At 45.0% G+C, this 19,033-nt stretch overlaps 1 protein-coding gene across 4 annotated transcripts in view; it reads right to left on the reverse strand.

Annotated features, from left to right (window-relative positions):
• The window catches only part of Bcas1 (brain enriched myelin associated protein 1), a 73,891-nt gene that overhangs the window by 34,573 nt on the left and 20,285 nt on the right, over nt 1–19,033 (reverse strand). For 2 of the 4 annotated variants that reach the window (XM_051143875.1, XM_051143874.1), the window contains exons 4-5: nt 8,460–8,612; nt 7,763–7,807 (exon numbers count right to left, since the gene is read on the reverse strand). In XM_051143875.1, the coding sequence (XP_050999832.1) occupies nt 7,763–7,807; nt 8,460–8,612 (198 nt within the window). Of the gene's footprint in view, nt 1–5,622; nt 5,758–7,762; nt 7,808–8,459; nt 8,613–19,033 lie in introns of all 4 variants that reach the window. The other 2 variants (XM_051143872.1, XM_051143871.1) reach the window with 2 other exon arrangements.

Here is a 19,033-nt window from a genome sequence, read left to right on the forward strand (position 1 = left end):
CAGGGACTTCTAAGCTGACTTCATTATCGTAAGCATCTTCATTTTATGACTTTTTCTCTGGACACAGAAACGGAGTCCCTTTAAATTCCCACACAATGTCTAACTAAAAGCTAAATATATGACAATAAAGATGGGATTTAGATAAATTCAGGAAATTTCGAATATTTTTGGTTCTGGATTCTTTCTGGTTGTCTTTTTGTTTTTGAAAGGTTTTTCTCTGTAGCTTTGATTGGGTTACAGTCAAACTGGCACCCCAGGTTCCCGAGTGCTGGGATTACAGGTGTGCACCATGACACTGTAAGTGATGAGGGTCTTAAAGCTATCTTTCCAATGTTTACACTTTTAGATAAGGAAACTGGAGCCTATGATGTGCCTGACTCTAAACTGGGAGAGGTGGAGAAAGAACAAGAGAAGCAGAGATGGGGGGGGGGCAGCTCCTGCCATGGCCGGTTTCCATGTACCCCTTGATTCCTGCGATGGAGCCCCAGCCAAGCTTCCCTTCCATTTGCGTTCCCTGACAGCCCCTCTCCTCACTCCCCTCGCAATGGTATTCCACCAGCATTAGATAATATCCTTTCTGTGGATTCTGTAGGAGACAGTAAAGATTCCAGCCCGATGCAGAGGCAAGCTTCTGTGGATAGTTATCAGACTGCAATGGAAAATGACAAAATAGGAAAGATGGCTCAATGGTTAGGGCAGCATCCTGCTCTCACAAAGGGCCTAACTGCGGTTCCCAGACCCATATGGGGCAGCTCACAACCACCTGTAACTCCACCTCCAGGGAACCAGATGCTCTTTCCTGGACTCCTCAGGCACCTGCACTCACATATGTACATACCCACTCCCCTACACACATATGTAATTATTAAAAAAGGAATGCCTTATTAAATTTGAACTTCAAATCAAAATAATAACTTCTCTAGTATAAGTTTGTCCCAAATAGTACATGGAATATACTTAGATTTATACTAAAATTACTTCTTTTATATTAATAATTTTAAGATACGATATAAAGAGTGGGTTTCATGACCACATAAAATTACTTCACGCGTATCTGAAGTCTGAATTTCACTGTGCTCGGGGACTATCTTCTTAAAATATCATCCCCTTGTTTTTATTTCTGGATATGGGACACAAGGAGGGATCATCAGTAAGGTACAAACATCATAATAAGAATCCAAATAAATGGGCATGTGGAAAGCCGAAGAGTCCCAAGGGTTGGACCAGCTTCTAATTAAAAGCTGCAGCTGCCTCACCGAGGGGGTGGGCACTGGGTAAATCCTTTAAAGCCATGTCTGGCCTCGGGTATGTATGTGTTGTCGGTGAACATCGGAAGACACGGGACGACATTTGATTCTGAAGCATCTTATGTCCTAACCCCATGAGACAAAGATGCAGGGTGAGGAGGGCAAGGTGATGAGTCTTGCTTCTTCCAACAGTAACCCGGCTGGGGCTGGAGCTCAGGGGTAGAGCACTTGCCTTACATGGAGAATCACCCTAGGATCAGCCCTAGACTTTACTGCATTTACTAATTCTAGCCTTCTTTGTTTAAAAATAATACACGTCTCAGTGAGGGGTTCTATTGCTCCAATGAAACTCCACAAGCAAAGAGCAAGCTGGGGAGGAAAGGGCTTAGTTGGCTTACACTTCCATATTGCTGTTCATTATTGAAGGAAGTCAGAGCAGGAACTCACACAGGGCAGGGACCCAGAGGCAGGAGGTAACACAGAGGCCATGGAGGGGTGCTGCTTTCTGGCTTGCTCCCTGTAGCTTGCTCTGCCTGCTTTCTTATAGAACTCAGGACCACCAGCCCAGAGATGACACCACCCACAATGGGCTGGGCCCCTCTTGCCCATCACTCACTAAGAAAAATGCCTTAGAGCTGGATCTCATGGAAGCATTTTTTCAATTAAGGTTCCTTCCTTTCAGATAACTCTAGTTTGTGTGTCAAGTTGACATAAGACCAAAGAGCACAATACATTTATCTTTTTATTTATGCATGTATGCCTGTGGGTATGTGTATGTACAGGGGTGTTGTGTGTGTGTGTGTGTGTGTGTGTGTGTGTGTGTGTGTGAAGGCGTGCATAGCCAGAAGAAGGCATCAGATCTCCTGGGGCTGGAGTTACAGGCAGTTATAAATTGCCTGATATGGATGCTGGTAGCCAAAATCTGGTCCTTTAAAAGAACAGTAAGAGTTCTTAATTTCTGGACTGCCTCTCTAGCTCCCTCATTTTATTTTTAACTAAGGAAATCTACTTGTTTATTTATTTGCTTTTAAGAAGGGGTCTAACAAGCCAGACAGTGGTGGTGCACACTTTTAATCCCAGCACGTTGGAGGCAGAGGTGGGAGAATCTCTGTGAGTTCAAGGCCAGCCTGGTCTACAAAACAAAAGAACAACAAAACCAAAATAACAAAAACAACAGTGAAAGAAAGAAAGAAAGAGAGAGAGAGAAAGAAAGAAAGAAAGAAAAAAAGGCAAAAGGGGGTCTTACTGTAGCCATGGCTACTTGGATACGGCCCAGGCTGGCCTCAGATTTGTTAAATGGCCAAGGGAGATTGAGTGTTGGGGTGGTGAGCACAAAGTAGCACACTTGGCTCAACTTCGCATTGCTTGACTTTCCCCTTTCTGACCTAGAGGGCAGCCTCTTGAAGAGGCCTCTAGGGAGGATGGACGTCTCCTACAGATGAGACACAGAGCACTGGATAGGATCTGGCTCAACTTTTTTTTTTTTTTTTTTTTAAGATTTATTTATTTATGTACACAGTGCTCTGCCTTCATGTACACCTGCATGCCAGAAGAGGGCATCAGATCACATTATAGATGGTCATGAGCCACCATGGGGTTGCTGGGAATTGAACTCAGGACCTCTGGAAGAGCAGTCAGTGCTCTTAACCTCTGAGCCATCTCTCCAGCCCCCTGGTTCAACCTTTTAATGCCCCTGGTTTGTTTTGTTTTGTTTTCCCTCTAAGGACAACAGAATAATCAAATGAGAAGAAAAAGATAGTTCTCAACACAGGGAAAAGCCAATGACCTCCATGTAGCAAACTGCTGTGTAAATGAGAACAGGAACCTTTGAGAGTGTCCCTCTACTTTAATTTACATCTGCATGGAGGACACATCAAATGTGAACCAAGGCACAGCCCTGAAGTTTGTGTGTCTGTGTAGTGAGAATTCTGGAATTCTGGTTTCTTTAAAAGACACAGAAATATTATTAAAAACATGCTTTTGTTTTAATCCCAGGTGTGGGGATATGAGGCTGATTTGCAGCAGCTGACTATGATTTGCCTTGTGCTCTAGCAGAGGAATGGTTTTGCCAGCTGCAGATAGTTTCTACAACTGTGCGATGTTTGGAATTCTGGGAAAATTTCAGAGGGTATATAAATGTTAGGGCCCCCGAGTTGGGGTTGGTGGTTGTTCAAGGGGGTTGGCTGCAGTTTGCTAGGAGTCATGCTCAAAGAAGAAACAAGAAGAAATTAGGTTCAAGGCGCTCTCTCTCTCTCTCTCTCTCTCTCTCTCTCTCTCTCTCTCTCTCTCTCTCTCTCTCTCTCTCTCTCTCTCCTCTATCATTTTTTCTCTCCTCTCTAGTGAGAGGGGGTAAAACTAGGAGGTGGGAGGTGGATAAAGGGTGAGAAAAAGAACAACCCCAAATGTCCAGGTTACAGAATCACAAGGAGAGGGCATTTCCTTTAATTTTTAAAGAGTCCAGATGCCATCCTTCTCCCAAATATCCCTGGCTGGTAGGAATAGAGCCATTGGTATTAGGAAGTCGCAGGAATGACATGGACCTTGGAAGGGCCAGCTGTGGTGGGAAGAGCGGGCTACAGAGTGAAACTTTGTGACACGTGAAATGAATTTCCTGATGCAGGGCAGAGGTGGGTGGAGAGAGTCACACATTTCCACAGACGCTTCTCAGACATGCGAGGCCTCCCCTCCTCACATAAGCCCCAAGTGGAAGTTAGATCACATTCCTTTGCGTTAAAGTCTATCATATGCCTCATTAGCTGCCACTGAATTGTGCCCCACACACCCAAGTGGCCACAGAATTATTATTATTTATGTATTTATTGGTCTTTTTAGAGACAGGGTCTTGCTGTGTAACCTCTACCTATTCTGGAACATGACAAATAGCCCAGACTGGTTTCAAACTTGGGGTGATCCTCCTGCCTCTGTTTCGTAGGTTCTGGGATTATAGTTATGCATTACTATGTCCACCTACCTATGCTACTTTTTAATGATTTAAAAAAAATTATTGTGTGTGTGTGTGTGTGTGTGCACGCGCAAGCACAGGTGCACACTTGAGTCCAGTAACCTTGAAGGTCAGAAGAGGGTGTTGGATCTCCTGAGCTGAAGCTCCAGGTAGCTGTGAGCGGTGGATGCTGGGAACTGAACTCTGGTCCTCTGAAAGAGCAGCAAGCACTCTTAACCACTGAGCCATTTCTCCAGACCACTTTATAGTGTTCCTGTCTTTCTTATTGCAGTATCTTTCTTTCTCTTTTTACAGAACAAAATAAGACTTTATGGAAATTGAAAGCGACCTTGTGTTATTTGTGTTTGCAAATATAGATTTTGCTTTGTGGGTGTGCTGTGGAAACTCCCATTTGCATACACAATCCTGGGACTACAAAATGGAGCCGGGAACTTTTTAAAAAGCAGGCTCACTAAATTGGTAGACAATGGCTAATATTTTTAAAAGGAAATTAAAAAAAAAAAAGGAATTTCAAGCAGTTGGCCCCCAACTCAGAGATCTTTTGAATTGGTGGTTTTGGATGCATACTGTATCTTTTTTCATGCATGAAGAGCTTGTCTCCAGAGCTGAGTCCCTGTCACCTAATGCCATTCATTCACTATGTTCTTCTGCTTGGCATCCATGTAGGCTCAGTGTGGGCTCAGTATGAACTCAGTCAGCAGAGGGAAGAGATGAGGCGGATGACAGAAAGGAAATACTGTTAACTTGGGGTTAGAAAAGAATTTCCCAAAGAGTGACGGCATACCACAACTTTACAGTCTGGAAACGAAGCAAAACTCAGATAGAATACTTTTCCTTTTCTACCTGTCAGTCATTAAAGAACATTCTGCAGGAAAGCTCAGGCTGCTGCCAGGATGGCTCTGGTAGTCTCCACCGGCCAATTCCTTCCTAGTAAAAGCCTGCAGGACACTGGATTCAGAACTCTACAGAAATGAGCAAGACTATTACTCTTAATTAGCCACATTAATGGTCATTTTTCTGTTAGGAAAAATGATTGTGGGTTTCTACATATGGTGGAATACGAATTTTTTTAAAGGCACATATAAAGAGGAATAGTCAGTTTTAGCATAAAATATCAAATGATTATAGTATATGTAAGTAAAGTGGTGAAGGGTATGCCAACAACTGACATTTGGGAAACACTGGGTGAGAACTTCAGAACCCTGGTCCACACTTGGAAGGAGCCAATCTGGTGTTGACAGCTATGGGGACTTAAATGCCTGAAGTTCAGGCCTCAGTGTCTTCTGTTCCCCCTCACTGATTGCAGCCACCCGAGGCTGGAGATCCCTTGATGGGGAGCCGAGAAGCACTGGATCCCAGACACCAGAGTGAAGAACAGGGTCCTTTTTCCTCCTAGTATGAGGAGATACAGACCTTATGCCTAAAGAACTTTCTAAAGGTGAGTCCTAGCCTGGGGCTGTCCAGGCGTTTCTTCTTGCTCTTAGCCTGCGACTCCAGCATCTTCTGGCCAGCGTGTCCATCGCAGACACTGTCTACCTTGGTTGCCTTCTGGACAACAGCAGGCACAGCTTAGAGATGTGCTTTTAAACAAACCCACTTGTCTTTTCTGTTTCAAAGTATATTCAGACACTGTGACAAGGAGTTCATGGCATGTCACTCACATCTCCCAACCACAAAGCATCATGGGAATACTTACCTTTTTAAAGTTCTCAAAAAAATGGTTCACTAAACAGTATGTTCACAATCTCAGGTACACATAGTTTTTAACAGGGTCACCTATATACGTGATCCAACTCAACATGTTTCAGAACCCCATCCCCCAATGCAACCCAAACTTTATCCCTATTCACTTCAGACAGTGTCAGGCCATTTAAACTGTGACTATATGACTGAAAACATCAAATGAAGCATAACCAAATCCAACAAGATAGCACTACATTCCAGACTAACAGCTTTAACTATGTAACCACCACCGTCACCTAGGAAAGGAAAAAATAAACCACCTGCTGACAAATGATCTTTTGTGTCTTCTTGATGTTTTATTGGCTAAATGTTACCACAAAATGGCTTTCATCCTCAAGCCAATGTCCTTTGACTCTGTATTTGAACCTTCATGGAAGTAACACAAACATTTTTGAGTGACTTCTACATGGGCAGATTTCCCAGGCAAGGAAATTTCTGTCATGAACCAATTCATTGAGCCAAAATGGGAGGGGATAGGAATCAAAATAACTCAGCTACAACTACTACAAACTGTTGACTCAAGTTACAAACGCTGTGAGGTTTTTCAGGAAACATTAGTAATCACCCAGAGGCTTGGAGAGATGGCTCAGCAGTTAAGCTCTTCCAGAGGACCCAGGCTCAGTTCCCAGCAACCACGTGGCAGCTCACATCCTCCTATAACACTAGTTCCAGAGGATCAGATGGCTTCTTCTGACCTCCAAGGACACTACACACATGTGGTACACTTACATACATGTAGGCAAAACACCCATACACATAACATACACACACACTCTCTCTCTCTATATATATATATATATGGAAATAAAATTACATATAAATGACTTAGGACCCAGTGGGACAGAGATGACAATATCTCAAAAGCACTCTGGGAACTTCAGAAGAAAAAGATGCTCCAAGAACAAACACAGAACCAGAGAGGCTGGTTCCTGGGCACCACAAACAACCTATATTCATAATCCCTCATCTGAAATCCAGGCTCCTAATAAGGACTTCTCAGCCCTGTGGGTGGGACATTGAGACTCTATCAACAAGGTATGCCCAGTGGGGACCACATCTGCATTGTGATGGGTCTTGGTGCATGGACCAGCTAAATAGAAAGAGTGCATCAGGTCACTTTAGAAGGCACAATCCCTACTTCTGACAGCCCATTGTGCACAGTATGGAGCTTCAAGAATTGAAAAACACAGAAACAAAAGAGAAACATTTTAACCCAACCATTCATTGAATTTGACCTTAGCTGCCTCATAGCAACTGAGTAATTTTAAGGAATCAATTTTTTAATGGAAGAAGAAAATTGTAGAAGAATTGATCAATCTAGTACACGATTTTGGAAATAGGGTTGCCTACATTCAAACAGAGCTCTGTAGTTCACAAGGCGTTGCAGCACCTCCCTTCATCCCTGGGTCTGTAGACAGAATCTATTGGGCCAGCTTTACAGGCGGGAAGACTTGGGTTTGGGTAAGTTATGCTCACAACAACAGCACGTCAAAAAGCACAAGCTAAAATTTTCATTAGAATACCATTAGGGCAAGGGGTGGAGCTAAGTGGGTAGAGGGCTTGCCTACCACGCAAGAGACCCTGGATCTAATCCCTAGCACTGCAGAATCCAAGCAAACGAAACATCAGTCTTAACCTAAAATGCCTTAAGGACAATCCATCAGCATTCTTGACTTTCTGAGAAGATTCATGTATGTGCATATATATAGCACATGCAAGTCATGATATGTACATCATCCAACACACAAACACAAACCGAAACCAAATTCTTTGCGTGAACCCAGACATATATACACTTCAGGATACCTACCGTGTCTTCTGGATCCTTTTTTGTTTCAGTTTTGTTAGGCGAAACCTGAAAAGTTTGAGAGATGCAAATGTTAAAACCCATGGCTCTTGAGGGCCTTTTGTGTCATAGAGACATGACTTTCACTTTATAGAGCCGTAAGGTCTAGCTTATCACACCATAAAGTGGGACATGAACAGCAGCACCTTTGACTGATTAGAGACCTGAGCATCTGTAAGTAATAAACAGATTACAAAATCAGAATTTTATTCTGAAATTATTTAGAGCTCATATAGCCACCAAGGGTTTGAAGACATTCAAAGTTGCCTCCCAGAAGGCCACAGCTGTCCCATAAGCCCTACCACCCTTAGTCCAAACACAGCATCTGTGACACGTCCTGTCGGCTTTCCTTTCTTCACTCTACCTTTTGTGTACAACCTAAACACATCTGGGGCGATTACTGATGGATTCCATCACAGCTCAGCTCATACCCCTCAGTTAAGACCTTCCCCCCGCCCCCCCCACCCCGCACCCTGCTGTTTCCATGGCTTCCCACTCTAAACCTTTGTCACTGAAGGACAGATGGACACAGTTCCTGTAGAAGGAACTTCATTTCTTGGCTCCGATGAGAATGTTGGTAGCCCAACATTCAAGCATGATTGATTCTTAGACTTAAACACCCGGACAATGAAACTACAGAAGAACGGAGAACACTACTTACTAGTGTCTTGAGGAAGCTCATGATGGTTCTGTTCTCAGTGGTGTCTACCACCTGGGGGTCCTCCTTTGTGCTCCCCAGCACCTCTGGATCCCCAGGGACAGAACAACTCAGAGTGTCAACTTCTTGTCCTCTCTCCTCGCTGTCGACTATGTCCTGGGAACAAAACAGAGTTTTCACAGTTGCAGTTCCCTGGATGTGGACTCTCAGAGTCTCCCTTTTATTCCACACCCTTTTCTTCCTTATTCCCTAATTCCAGCCATAGCTCTTCCGCCCACGGCCATGCAGGACAATCGGGAGTTTATGAGAACCTTTCTCTCTTCCCTCCCTCCTCTTGCTAATGCATTCATCCATCGCAGTTGGTAGGAGGGACATTGTTTGGGGCCAGAGGGTAACAAACTGGGCGGCACATATCCCATCCAAAACAAAATCCTTTTTCCCTCAAGCCTGAAAGGAGGTTGTTGGAGAAGCCAAGGTTTTTCCATCATTATGGTCTCGGTATCTGATGATCTGTATGTTAGGCCAGAGAGATGGCTCTGTGGGACTTCCCATAATCCCCACACAGTCAAATCATGTCAACAACAGTAACACAACAGGCTATTTCCTCAATATCCGCTCAGCTTCAGGGCCTGGGGTTAGTTGGTACCTGGTATGTGCTGGGAACGGATTTCCTTCCCTTTCCCATTTTTTACCATGACTCTGAGCCAGACACTGTCACCACTCCACTCCCTGACAGCCATGACTCTTGCCCTGTTTACTGGTGTCCTGGAAGGCTCACTTACTCTGCAGATTTATGCCTCACATCCTACCAGTGCCCTCCGATGGCTTTTGAGTCAAGTCCAAATCTGACACAGCCCCACTAGTGTCATTCCTGGTATGCCTCTGATTCCCCCCTCCCCTCTCTCTGTGTGTGCGTGTGTGTGTGTGTGTGTGTGTGTGTGTGTGTGTGTGTGTGTGTGTGTGTGTGTTCTTCCTGGCTGTTTTGAGTTTCTCAAACACACCACACTACAAATTATCTCCAACTTCATGGCTCTGGAATCTTCTGTCCCTCTGGGTGCCTAGAGGTAATTCTCTTTCATCCTCCACATCATTTTTTTAAGTGTGTGTGTGTGTGTGTGTGTGTGTGTGCGTGTGTGTGTATCTGCATTGTGTGCAGTGCCCATGGAGGCCAGAAGAGGGTGCCAGATCACCTGGAGCTGGAGTTCCAGGTGGTTGTGAGCTACCTGATGTTATTGACCGCTGGGAGCCCAACTGGGGTCTGCTCCAAGAGAGTATGAGCTGTTGAGGGCTTAGGCACCTCTTCAGCCCCCACCCTCCCAGTCATAAGTGGTACCCTATTCCAAGGGCCCATCCCTAAAGCTCCAGCAAAGCTCTCCTCCCAAATCTCCTCCCTTTCTACCTTTAATGTCCCAGCACCTTCATTAACTTCATCCATTCCAGCCTTTGTCCTCAGACCCCCACAAGACCAGCATCTCCACAAAGACAGAGGCTGCATTTCTTTTGCCCTGTGCTGTTTCTTAAGTATCAAGGGCAGTGATGCCACAAAAGGCATGAAACAATTTTGTACTGTTTAAATGCTTGGCAGATGAGTGGAGGGAATAAAAACTTCACACAGGGCTGGAGAGAGGGAGCAGCATCAAGAATGCTTATTGGTCTTGCAGAGGACCTTGGTTCAGCTCCCAGCACACACACCAGGTATCTCACAACCACCTGTGACTCTCACTCCAGGGGATCCAACACCCTCTTCTGTGGGTACCTGCGTGCATGTGGTACACATAAGCTCACATAGCATCATAAATAAATAAATAAATAAATAAAATAAATACAAATACATCTTCACTTTAGAACTTTATATGAACAAAACAAAGTCTTAACTTGCTTTTCTCGTATAATAAGATGGCAGTGGCGGCTCCCCATTACCAAGTGCCACTTTGGGCGCTTCTTGTGATATTTATTCCGTTTTCCCAATGTATTTATTTATTGTCCGGTATCCTTAATTGTGATGTTTGTGGTTGTACATTTTGGATGTTCTAAGCATCTCACAGTTTTGATTTTGAGTGTTTGGGGTGGGGTGATGGTGGTGGTGTGGGTAGGGGTGTGAGCATGATTGTGTATGTGCCTTGGTGATGTGCACTGGGAGGTCAAAGGACAACCTTCAGGACTTGGTCCTCACAGGCCACCTTGTTTCTGAGGCAGTTTCTTATTGTTGTTTCTGTGGCTGCACACCCCAGGCTAGCTGGCCCATGAACTTCTGGGTAGCTATCTTGTCCTCGCCTCTCATTTCTCACAGGAGTGTGAGATCATAGACACATGCTACAAAATTCAGCTTTTACATAGATCTGGGAATTGAATTCAGGTCGATAAGATCCCTCGGAAAGCACTATTATCTTCTGAACCATCTCCTCAGCCCACACTTTTATTTTTAAGTCCCAATATGTTGCTCTGTTTCCTTTGGCTAAATTACCAGAGTGAAATCGACAGGTCAAAAGTTAAGCAGGTTTTATAAACTGATATTCCTGCTAGATAGTGGAAGGTTACACTGGGCTTTCTGCTGTTCTGATCGTGCAGGAAGGCTTGTGCATCTATGTGTTGGTAGAGCAGGTGATTTCTATAACTGTACCTGGGACAAGCAGGAGCAGAGAGGGACTGTCGTCCAGAAGCTTAGTTCGCAGAAGCAGGCTAGGGTGAGTCTAAGCTCACACTTACCTGGCCTAAGCATCATCTCCCCTTGTCATCATCCCTTTCACACACACACACACACACACACACACACACACACACACACACACACACTAAGACACGTACTCACCCCCCCCACATGCATGCATGCACATGCACACACACATATACACACACTTATACCCACATTCACGCATACTCCCACCCCTTCATGCCGAGGGTTGCAGGTCCTTCAGAACTTCCCAGGTGGTCTCCCCACTCCCAGTGCTGTCAGCTCCCTGTTGAGGGAGGGAAGGAAGGGGAAGCCCCTTACTTCTACGTGAGATTTCTCACACTGCCCAGGGTGGGAGCTTCCAGGAGCCCCACAGGAAACTTGTGATTTCTACATATTTTGGTTGCTTCCTCCCCCAGCCAGAGAGCATAAGCAGGGAAAGTCAAGACTATGCAAACAAACCCCAGGGGTTGGGAAACCAATAGTGTCACGAAGACTTAAGCGATCCCCTTAGAATTCATTTGTCTAAGCTACATCCCTTTTATTCCTTCAACACAGCGTCTTTATGCTGTAGATAGTCTCCCAGTTATCAGGACTTTCAGGAACCCTCGTCTTGATCTCACAGAAACTGTCACAAGCATTTTACAGGAAAGGAAAGTGAGGCCCAAGAGGCACATCATGTTTTGAGTTCACGCGATGACCAAGTGTTATCCCCAGCACTGGTTCAATCTGTCTAGTATTCACGTCTCCTTGTGACAAAAGGACCCAAATGTCCCTCATGCGTCCTGGTCTCATTCTCTTCTGACACTTTTGTGGTTTAATAGTTTCCCCTTCCGTTATTTCTCTATTGCAGCCTTAGTAGCCTTTTCGAAGCTCCTGGAACACGTTGGCCAGGTTCCTGGCCCACTCTGCTGCACACGAACCTCTACTGCCTTCAAGTCTTTGCCAAATGTTAGGTTTTCACTGAACTCTTTCCTTACTGTCCTGCTTTAAATTGCCACAGCCTGATCCAGTTCTAATTTCACTCTATCATTGGTCCTCTCATTAAGGACTCGTAGCAATGATGTCTAGAGATAGTTTTGATTTTCATGATGGAGAGTCCAACTGGCATCTGATAGGCAGACACAGGAAACACTGCCAAAACATATCCTCCGATAGACCAAAGAGAGAATTTTCCAGTCTGGGCGTCAAGCAAGAGCAAGGAGATGGAGAAAGCCCTCATTGTATTAAAAATGCTATTCATTCATTTCTTTGTGTCCCTTTCACCCTAGAATAGGAAGGAAGCTTTGTTCTTTTTCTCCAGTGTCCATCACCTACACCTGGACTTGTGCCCATAGCAGAAGCTCAAAAAGAATGACGCGTGAACAAATGAATGATTTGATCCGAGCAAGACCAGCATCATTTGTTTTACTAAAGAGTGTGCTGGCTAGTTTCCAAAGCCTACTCATTGGGCCTCGCCAAAACTGGAAGATCTCATCTCAGTTTCTTTTCCTGTAGTTGTGAGAAAATACTCCAACAAAAGCAGCTTAGGGGAGGCAAGGCTTCTATAGCTGACAGTTCCAGGTCACAGCCTATCATGGCAGGGCAGTCAAGGCACCAGGAGTCTGAACCAGCTGATCCCATTAAACATGAAGTCAGAAAAAGAGAGCAATGAATGCATACAAGATGGAACTCACCTGGCTCATCTGCCTAGGGAATGGAGCCACCCACACTGGGCAGGTCCTCCCACCTCAAGTAACACAATCAAGGAAATTTTCTATCAGACATGCCCAGAGGCTCATCTCCCAAGTGACTTGAACTTTTGTTAATGTCATAACTCTGCCTTAGTCACTGTTTTATTGCTGTGAAGAGACACCATGACCAAGGCAACTCATCTAAAAAGACAGCATTTAACTGGGGTTGGTTTACAGTTGCAGAAGTTTAGTCCATTATCATCATGGTGGGGCAGTGTACAGACAGACATGGTACTGGAAAAGCAGCTGAGAGTTCTACATCCTGAACCATTAGCAGCAGAAAGAGAAAGACTGAGTGGGCCTGGCATGGGCTTTTGAACCCTCAAAGCCCACCCACAGTGACACACTTCCTCCAACAAAGCCACACCTCCTAATCCTTCCAATCCTTTCAAACAGTTCCACTCCCTAGTGACCAAGATTTCAAATACCTGCACCTATGGAGAGCATTCTTATTGAAACCACCACAGAGACTATCTCAGGTCTGTCCTATGAAATATCTAGAATACATGAGAAACTCTTAACATGGTTCAGAGTGCTGGCTACTCTTCCAGAGGACCTAGATTTGGTTCCCAACACTCACATGATGGCTCATAACCATCCTTAACTCCAGTTCTAGGGGATTTGATGTCCTCCTCTGGCCTCTGCGGCAGAACACTCATATACACAGAATAAAAATATAAATAAAAAACAAGTGAACAAACAGAGATGGTTCTGTGAGTAAAAGCACTTGCTGCTAAGCCCAATGACTTAAGTTCAATTCTTGGGATGCATGTGACAGAAGAGAGAACTGCCCATCCTCCACATGCTCCATGGCAAATACATGTGCATTCATAAGTATATATATATATATATATATATATATATAAAACCCACAATGAGACAGTTCAATGTTCCCACCAGAATGGCTAAAGTAAAAGACAGTGATGATACCAGCTGCTGACAAGGATGCAGAGAAACTAGGTGCTCATGTGTGGCTGATAGAAATGCAAAACAATACAGCCATGATGGAAAGCATCTCTTAGCAACTTCTTTCTTTCTTTCTTTCTTTCTTTCTTTCTTTCTTCCTTCCTTCCTTCCTTCCTTTCTTTCTTTTTCTTTCTTCCCTTTCTTTTGTTCTTCGAGACAGGGTTTCTCTGTGTAGCTTTGGCTGTCCTGGACTTGCTTTGTAGACCAGGCTGGCTTCAAACTCACAGCAATCCACCTGCCTCTGCTTCCCCAAATGCTGGGATTAAAGGCGTGCGCCACCACGCCCGGCTTGTTGGCGATTTCTTTAAGATGGCAGGAAAGCATTCAACTTCAGTGCTGCCAGCATTAACAAGTGCAGCCAGCAACTTTGTTCCTCTACCAGCCTCCTTCTCTTCTTCCCTTCCTCCCTTTCTCGCTCCCTGCCCCCTACCACCCCATCTTTTTAAGAATACCTTTTATTGGTCCAGCAAGGTGGCTCAGTGGGTAAAGCCATTTGCCACCAAGCTGTCAACCTGAATTTAATCCCCAGGACCCCCACATGGTAGAAGAAAAGAACTGGCTAACCTACACATACACGCATGTGGGTACACACATATACACAAATGTCATTTTAAAAATAATATCTCTTATTTATTGTTTTTTAAAAAAATATTTATTTATTTATTTATGTATGTATACAATGCTCTCCCTGCATGTGCACCTGCAGGCCAGAAGAGGGCATCAGATCACATCATAGATGGTTGTGAGCCTCCATGTGGTTGCTGGGAATTGAACTCAGGACCTCTTGAAGAGCAGTCAGTGCTCTTAACAGCTGAGCCATCTCTCCAGCCCCTCTTATTTATTCTTTAATGGCTTCATACATCTATACAATATACTGTGAGTGTATCAAGCGCAAGGCCCCTACTTACTCCCAGTACTGACCCCCAATACACACTCCCTCCATCTTCATGGTCTCTGAGTCCACTCTGTACGGCTGCCCCACCGTAAGGTTCACGGAGCTTGCTGGCTCAACATCCTGAAGGTCTGGTGCAAGAAGCCACAGTTCCAGTGAGTTTGTGAGGGCAATGGTCAGGTCACGTCCGGAACACAGAACCTCGCAGCAGGCCTCCCTGTCCTCCAGTTCTTACATTCTCTCTGTCCCCTCTTCTTTGATGTTCCCTGAGACTTGGAGTGGGGGATGGAAATGTCCCATTGAGGGCTGATCACTCAACAGTCACTCACAGACTTAGATCTGTCCTGAGTCTCTGCACTAACCGCCGTCGGCTGCAGAAAGAAGCTTCTCAGAGGACCAAGGCTGAGAGCCGCGCTAGCTAGACTCCTGGACACTCCTTCTGGAGAAACAAATCCTATATTCACAAAACCTTGTATATTAATGACCATAGTGTCTTTATTAATAACAGCTCCAAACTGGGGGAGGGGGGCAGTTTACATGATTAAACAATTTTCTTAAGTGGTTAAACAAACTGGCAGATTCACAGCATAGAGTATTGCTCAGCCGTAAACGGGAAGGAAAGGGCAGGTCTGTCGATACAGACAATGGTCCACACTGATCTGTGGCAAAGCCTATTAGGGAAAATGTCTACCAAAAACAAGTCAGAGCATATGACCTGCTTCTATAACAGCCTGGACATGGGGGGAAAGCAACAACAATGGGAGGAGGACATGTTGATTAGTGGCTGCTACGAGAGAGGAATGGAGAGGACCTGAGGCACAGGCCAGCAATCCCAGCCCATAGGAGGCTGGGGCTGGAGGCTTGTGAGTTTGAGATCAGCTTGAGGTACATAGAGGTTCCATTTGTCTAGCCTGAGCTACATAGAGGTTCCAGTCTAGCCTGAACTACATAGAGGTTCCAGTCTAGCCTGAGCTGCTCAGTGAGACACTCTTAGGAGTTGGGAGAGGAGATGGGGTGGATGCCTATCTGTGGGGATGGAAATATTGTGTCCACACCAATGCCAGCACCTGGCTGTGACACTGCACAGTCGGTTTGTAAGATGCCATTGTGGGGGTGCTACCAGGTTAGGGGGTTCTCTCTAATCCTCTCACTGCCTGTGAAACTGCTTCAAGAGTCACAAGAGAAAGAAACTTCATGAGGTGGCGGGGGGGGGGGGGGGGGAAGCACCTGCTGGAGGAGTGACAGGGAGCCTCTCCAGAATCCTGAAGACCCTAGGAAAGTGAAATGAATTAGCGTGTGGCGTTAACATATGGTGTCAGACTACAGCCATGTGATAGATATTATGCGGCCACACATGTTACTGAGGGGCGTGTAAAGAGAAGGAAATGCGCATTGTCATTCTAGCAGTCTGGCTCGGGGGCCACACTGGTTCTCTGGAGGGCTGATGATGGATGCTCTGCTTGTAATTCCAGTTTTGCCGATGCAGAGCTTAATCTATGGAAAGAATAAAGACTTGCCTGTGATCAAAGAATTGGGGTTGATGCTTGTTCTACATAACCCCACAGTGAAAGGCTTGCAGGCACCACACTGCCTCAGCTGCCTCGTCTCTCTCCTCCAGCTTTGCTCGCATGTCTTCTCAGCAGTGGATTTGGACTTAAGGCTACCATTCACTGCTGTTTAATCTTCCTATGTTTCCAAAAGCCACGCAATCTATTTCTCCTAAAGGTGTACGGGACTTGAGTTGTGACATGCAGGACATTGCAAGGCCATGAAGGTGAAGAACATGTTGAAACATGAAGGGACAAACCACACCCGATTTGTGTATGTGTGTGTGTGTATATGTGTGTGTGTGTGTGTATGTGTGTATGTGTGTGTATATGTGTGTATGTATGTACGTGTATCTGTGTATGTATATATGTGTGTGTATATGTATGTACGTGTATGTGTGTTTGTGTGTGTACGTGTGTATGTGTGTGTGTGTAGCTTGGAATCATAGCTCCACCCAAGCTCAGGGAATAATCCAAATGGTTAAAAACACTAGAAGAAAACAGGAGGAAAATCTTGCAATTCTGGACTTCAAGTTTTATCTATCACATGAAGCCTAGAAGTCATGAAAAGAGGGTGGAAAGTATAATTGCAAGCGTTTGTATAAACCTTCGTCGGGCAGGCTGTGGTAACAGGTGCCCAGGCATTGCTGATGAAGTATAACTTAATCCAGTCTGAATGGGGGCAGGTTGGTACTGCTTACCAAAAAATAAAAAATAAAATTGCCTAGCAATTTCCTAAGCCTAACACCACACAGGCTAAATGACAAATGGAAGAAGGTGCTTGCTATAGGGAAGATGACAACAAAAGTTGGGGAGACAGGCAAAGATCATGAATAGGTCTTGGCTAAATACATCATGGTACGCCTGTCGATTCAGTAGAAGACTCCACAGGCATGATGGATGAGAAAGTTCTCTATGTGTAGACAAAGAAAATATTAATGGATACAAAAGTGTGGACTAGATGGTGTGGATACCAGATCACCATTTCTGGAAGAGGAAGAAATAAGAATTCAGAGTTTACTTTTTGTCCAAAGAAAGGATGGAAAGATACACTAAAATCAAATGATAAGATTTAGTCAGTGGCATGACAGACAAATGCATCAATTGAAATGCCTTTCTTTGAGGCAGGAGAGCTTTGCTGTGTTGGTTGGAGAGTCTTCATAAGGAATGTCTAGCTCTATGGCCTTTGACCATGTTGTGGGGGGTTATTTTGATTGTTGATTGATGACTCGGTGTGGGCAATACCATTCTCTAGGCTTAAGACTAGAGACTTAAGGGACTGCTTAAGACTAAAGAATTATGCCAGCACCTGGGAGGCAGAGGCAGGTGGATCTCTGTGAGTTCGAGGCCAGCCTGGTCTACAAAGCGAGTCCAGGACAGTCAAGGCTCCACAGAGAAACCCTGTTTAAAAAAAAAAAGAGACTAAAGAACTCTTTTAAATCAGTAGCTACCTCACTCAGCTGGCACCCTGACTTCCTGTAAATGATGGCCTATAACCCAGAACTGGGAACTACAATAAATCTTTTTTTCTCCTAAGTTGCTCCCCCTCCCCCCCCCAGAACATTTTAACACAGCACAGAAATGCAACTAAGACAGTCTATAAAATGAGAAGGTAAATAACTTGCATGACTAGTGAAAACACAATGATCATCTCTAGGGTCAACACAAATGAGGCTGGGGTCTTGGCTCCAACCCTCGGGAAGCGAGTTTCCAGCTCAAGCCGGCTGTGTGTTTCTTGCGGGCACCATATTAGTTCTTAACCTCAGCTGTGCCCTCACCACAATTAATGCCGGTAGTAAGGCTCCCAGGTCACTCCAGAAGTGTTGTTCGTTCGGGAAATATCCGGGAAACTCCTTTTAAGCTAACAGGTGTGAGTAATTACATGATTTCCTCCTCATCTGTTGGCTTCAAAGAACACACAGGAAGGAGCTCTACTCTGTATAAGCCGTGCTAATTCGTTGGGTTGAGAGATGCTGCTGCCTCCCGCCCGGCAGGTAGGTTTTCATTGATGGAACCGGCATGGGATCCCTGGCCTTCCTCCCTCTGAGAAGTGCCAGCCAATCCTCAGGCCCCTTGACAAAAGGACCACAGCGCCCAAAAGCGTGACTAGAGTTGGCTCCGTTTGAATCTTTAAACCAGGAAGCAGGACAGAAAGCTTCTGAACGGAGGCAGAGGCAAGCGCAGGAAAGGTCCTCGGCTCCTTTCCCTTCTTCCAGTCTCTTAGAAATTGGAGCCACCGGTGCTACCTTGGGATCAAAGGAAATCGAGGAAGCCGGCTTTCCTCCTCCTTGGGATGCTACAACTGCACAGAGAGGTTTTCATCTGCTAGGCAACGCAAGGCTCTCAGTCTCTTTTCTTCTCTCCAGAGCAGAGGCACCTACCCGGAGCCATTAGATTCAAGAAGAAAAATGTCGTTTGCTTCATTCTTGGAGGTACAACTTAGACGCTAATTTGCCTAGTAAATTAGCAAGCAGGAATAAGCTACTAAAATAATTTCACGTGTTTTCGTTGGGATGCGACTGCGATTCTCCCTGACCCACCCACTCCCCCACACCTATATAACCACAGAACTCAGAGTTACTAAGGTAATCAAAGATGTATTATAAATGTAGGGACATTTTACTTTATTTTCCCCACGATTCGCACCACGACTCACACAAACTATTAAAAATGCATTCTCAGGTTTTAAGCCCGGGGAGGGACCGGAAAAGAATGCAGTGGAATCAAGCCAGGAAACGCCGAGCAGGAAAGGGCGCCAAAAGCTGCCA

This window comes from Acomys russatus, chromosome 4 (assembly GCF_903995435.1).
Source record: "Acomys russatus chromosome 4, mAcoRus1.1, whole genome shotgun sequence".
In the NCBI taxonomy this organism is placed as follows: domain Eukaryota; kingdom Metazoa; phylum Chordata; class Mammalia; order Rodentia; family Muridae; genus Acomys; species Acomys russatus.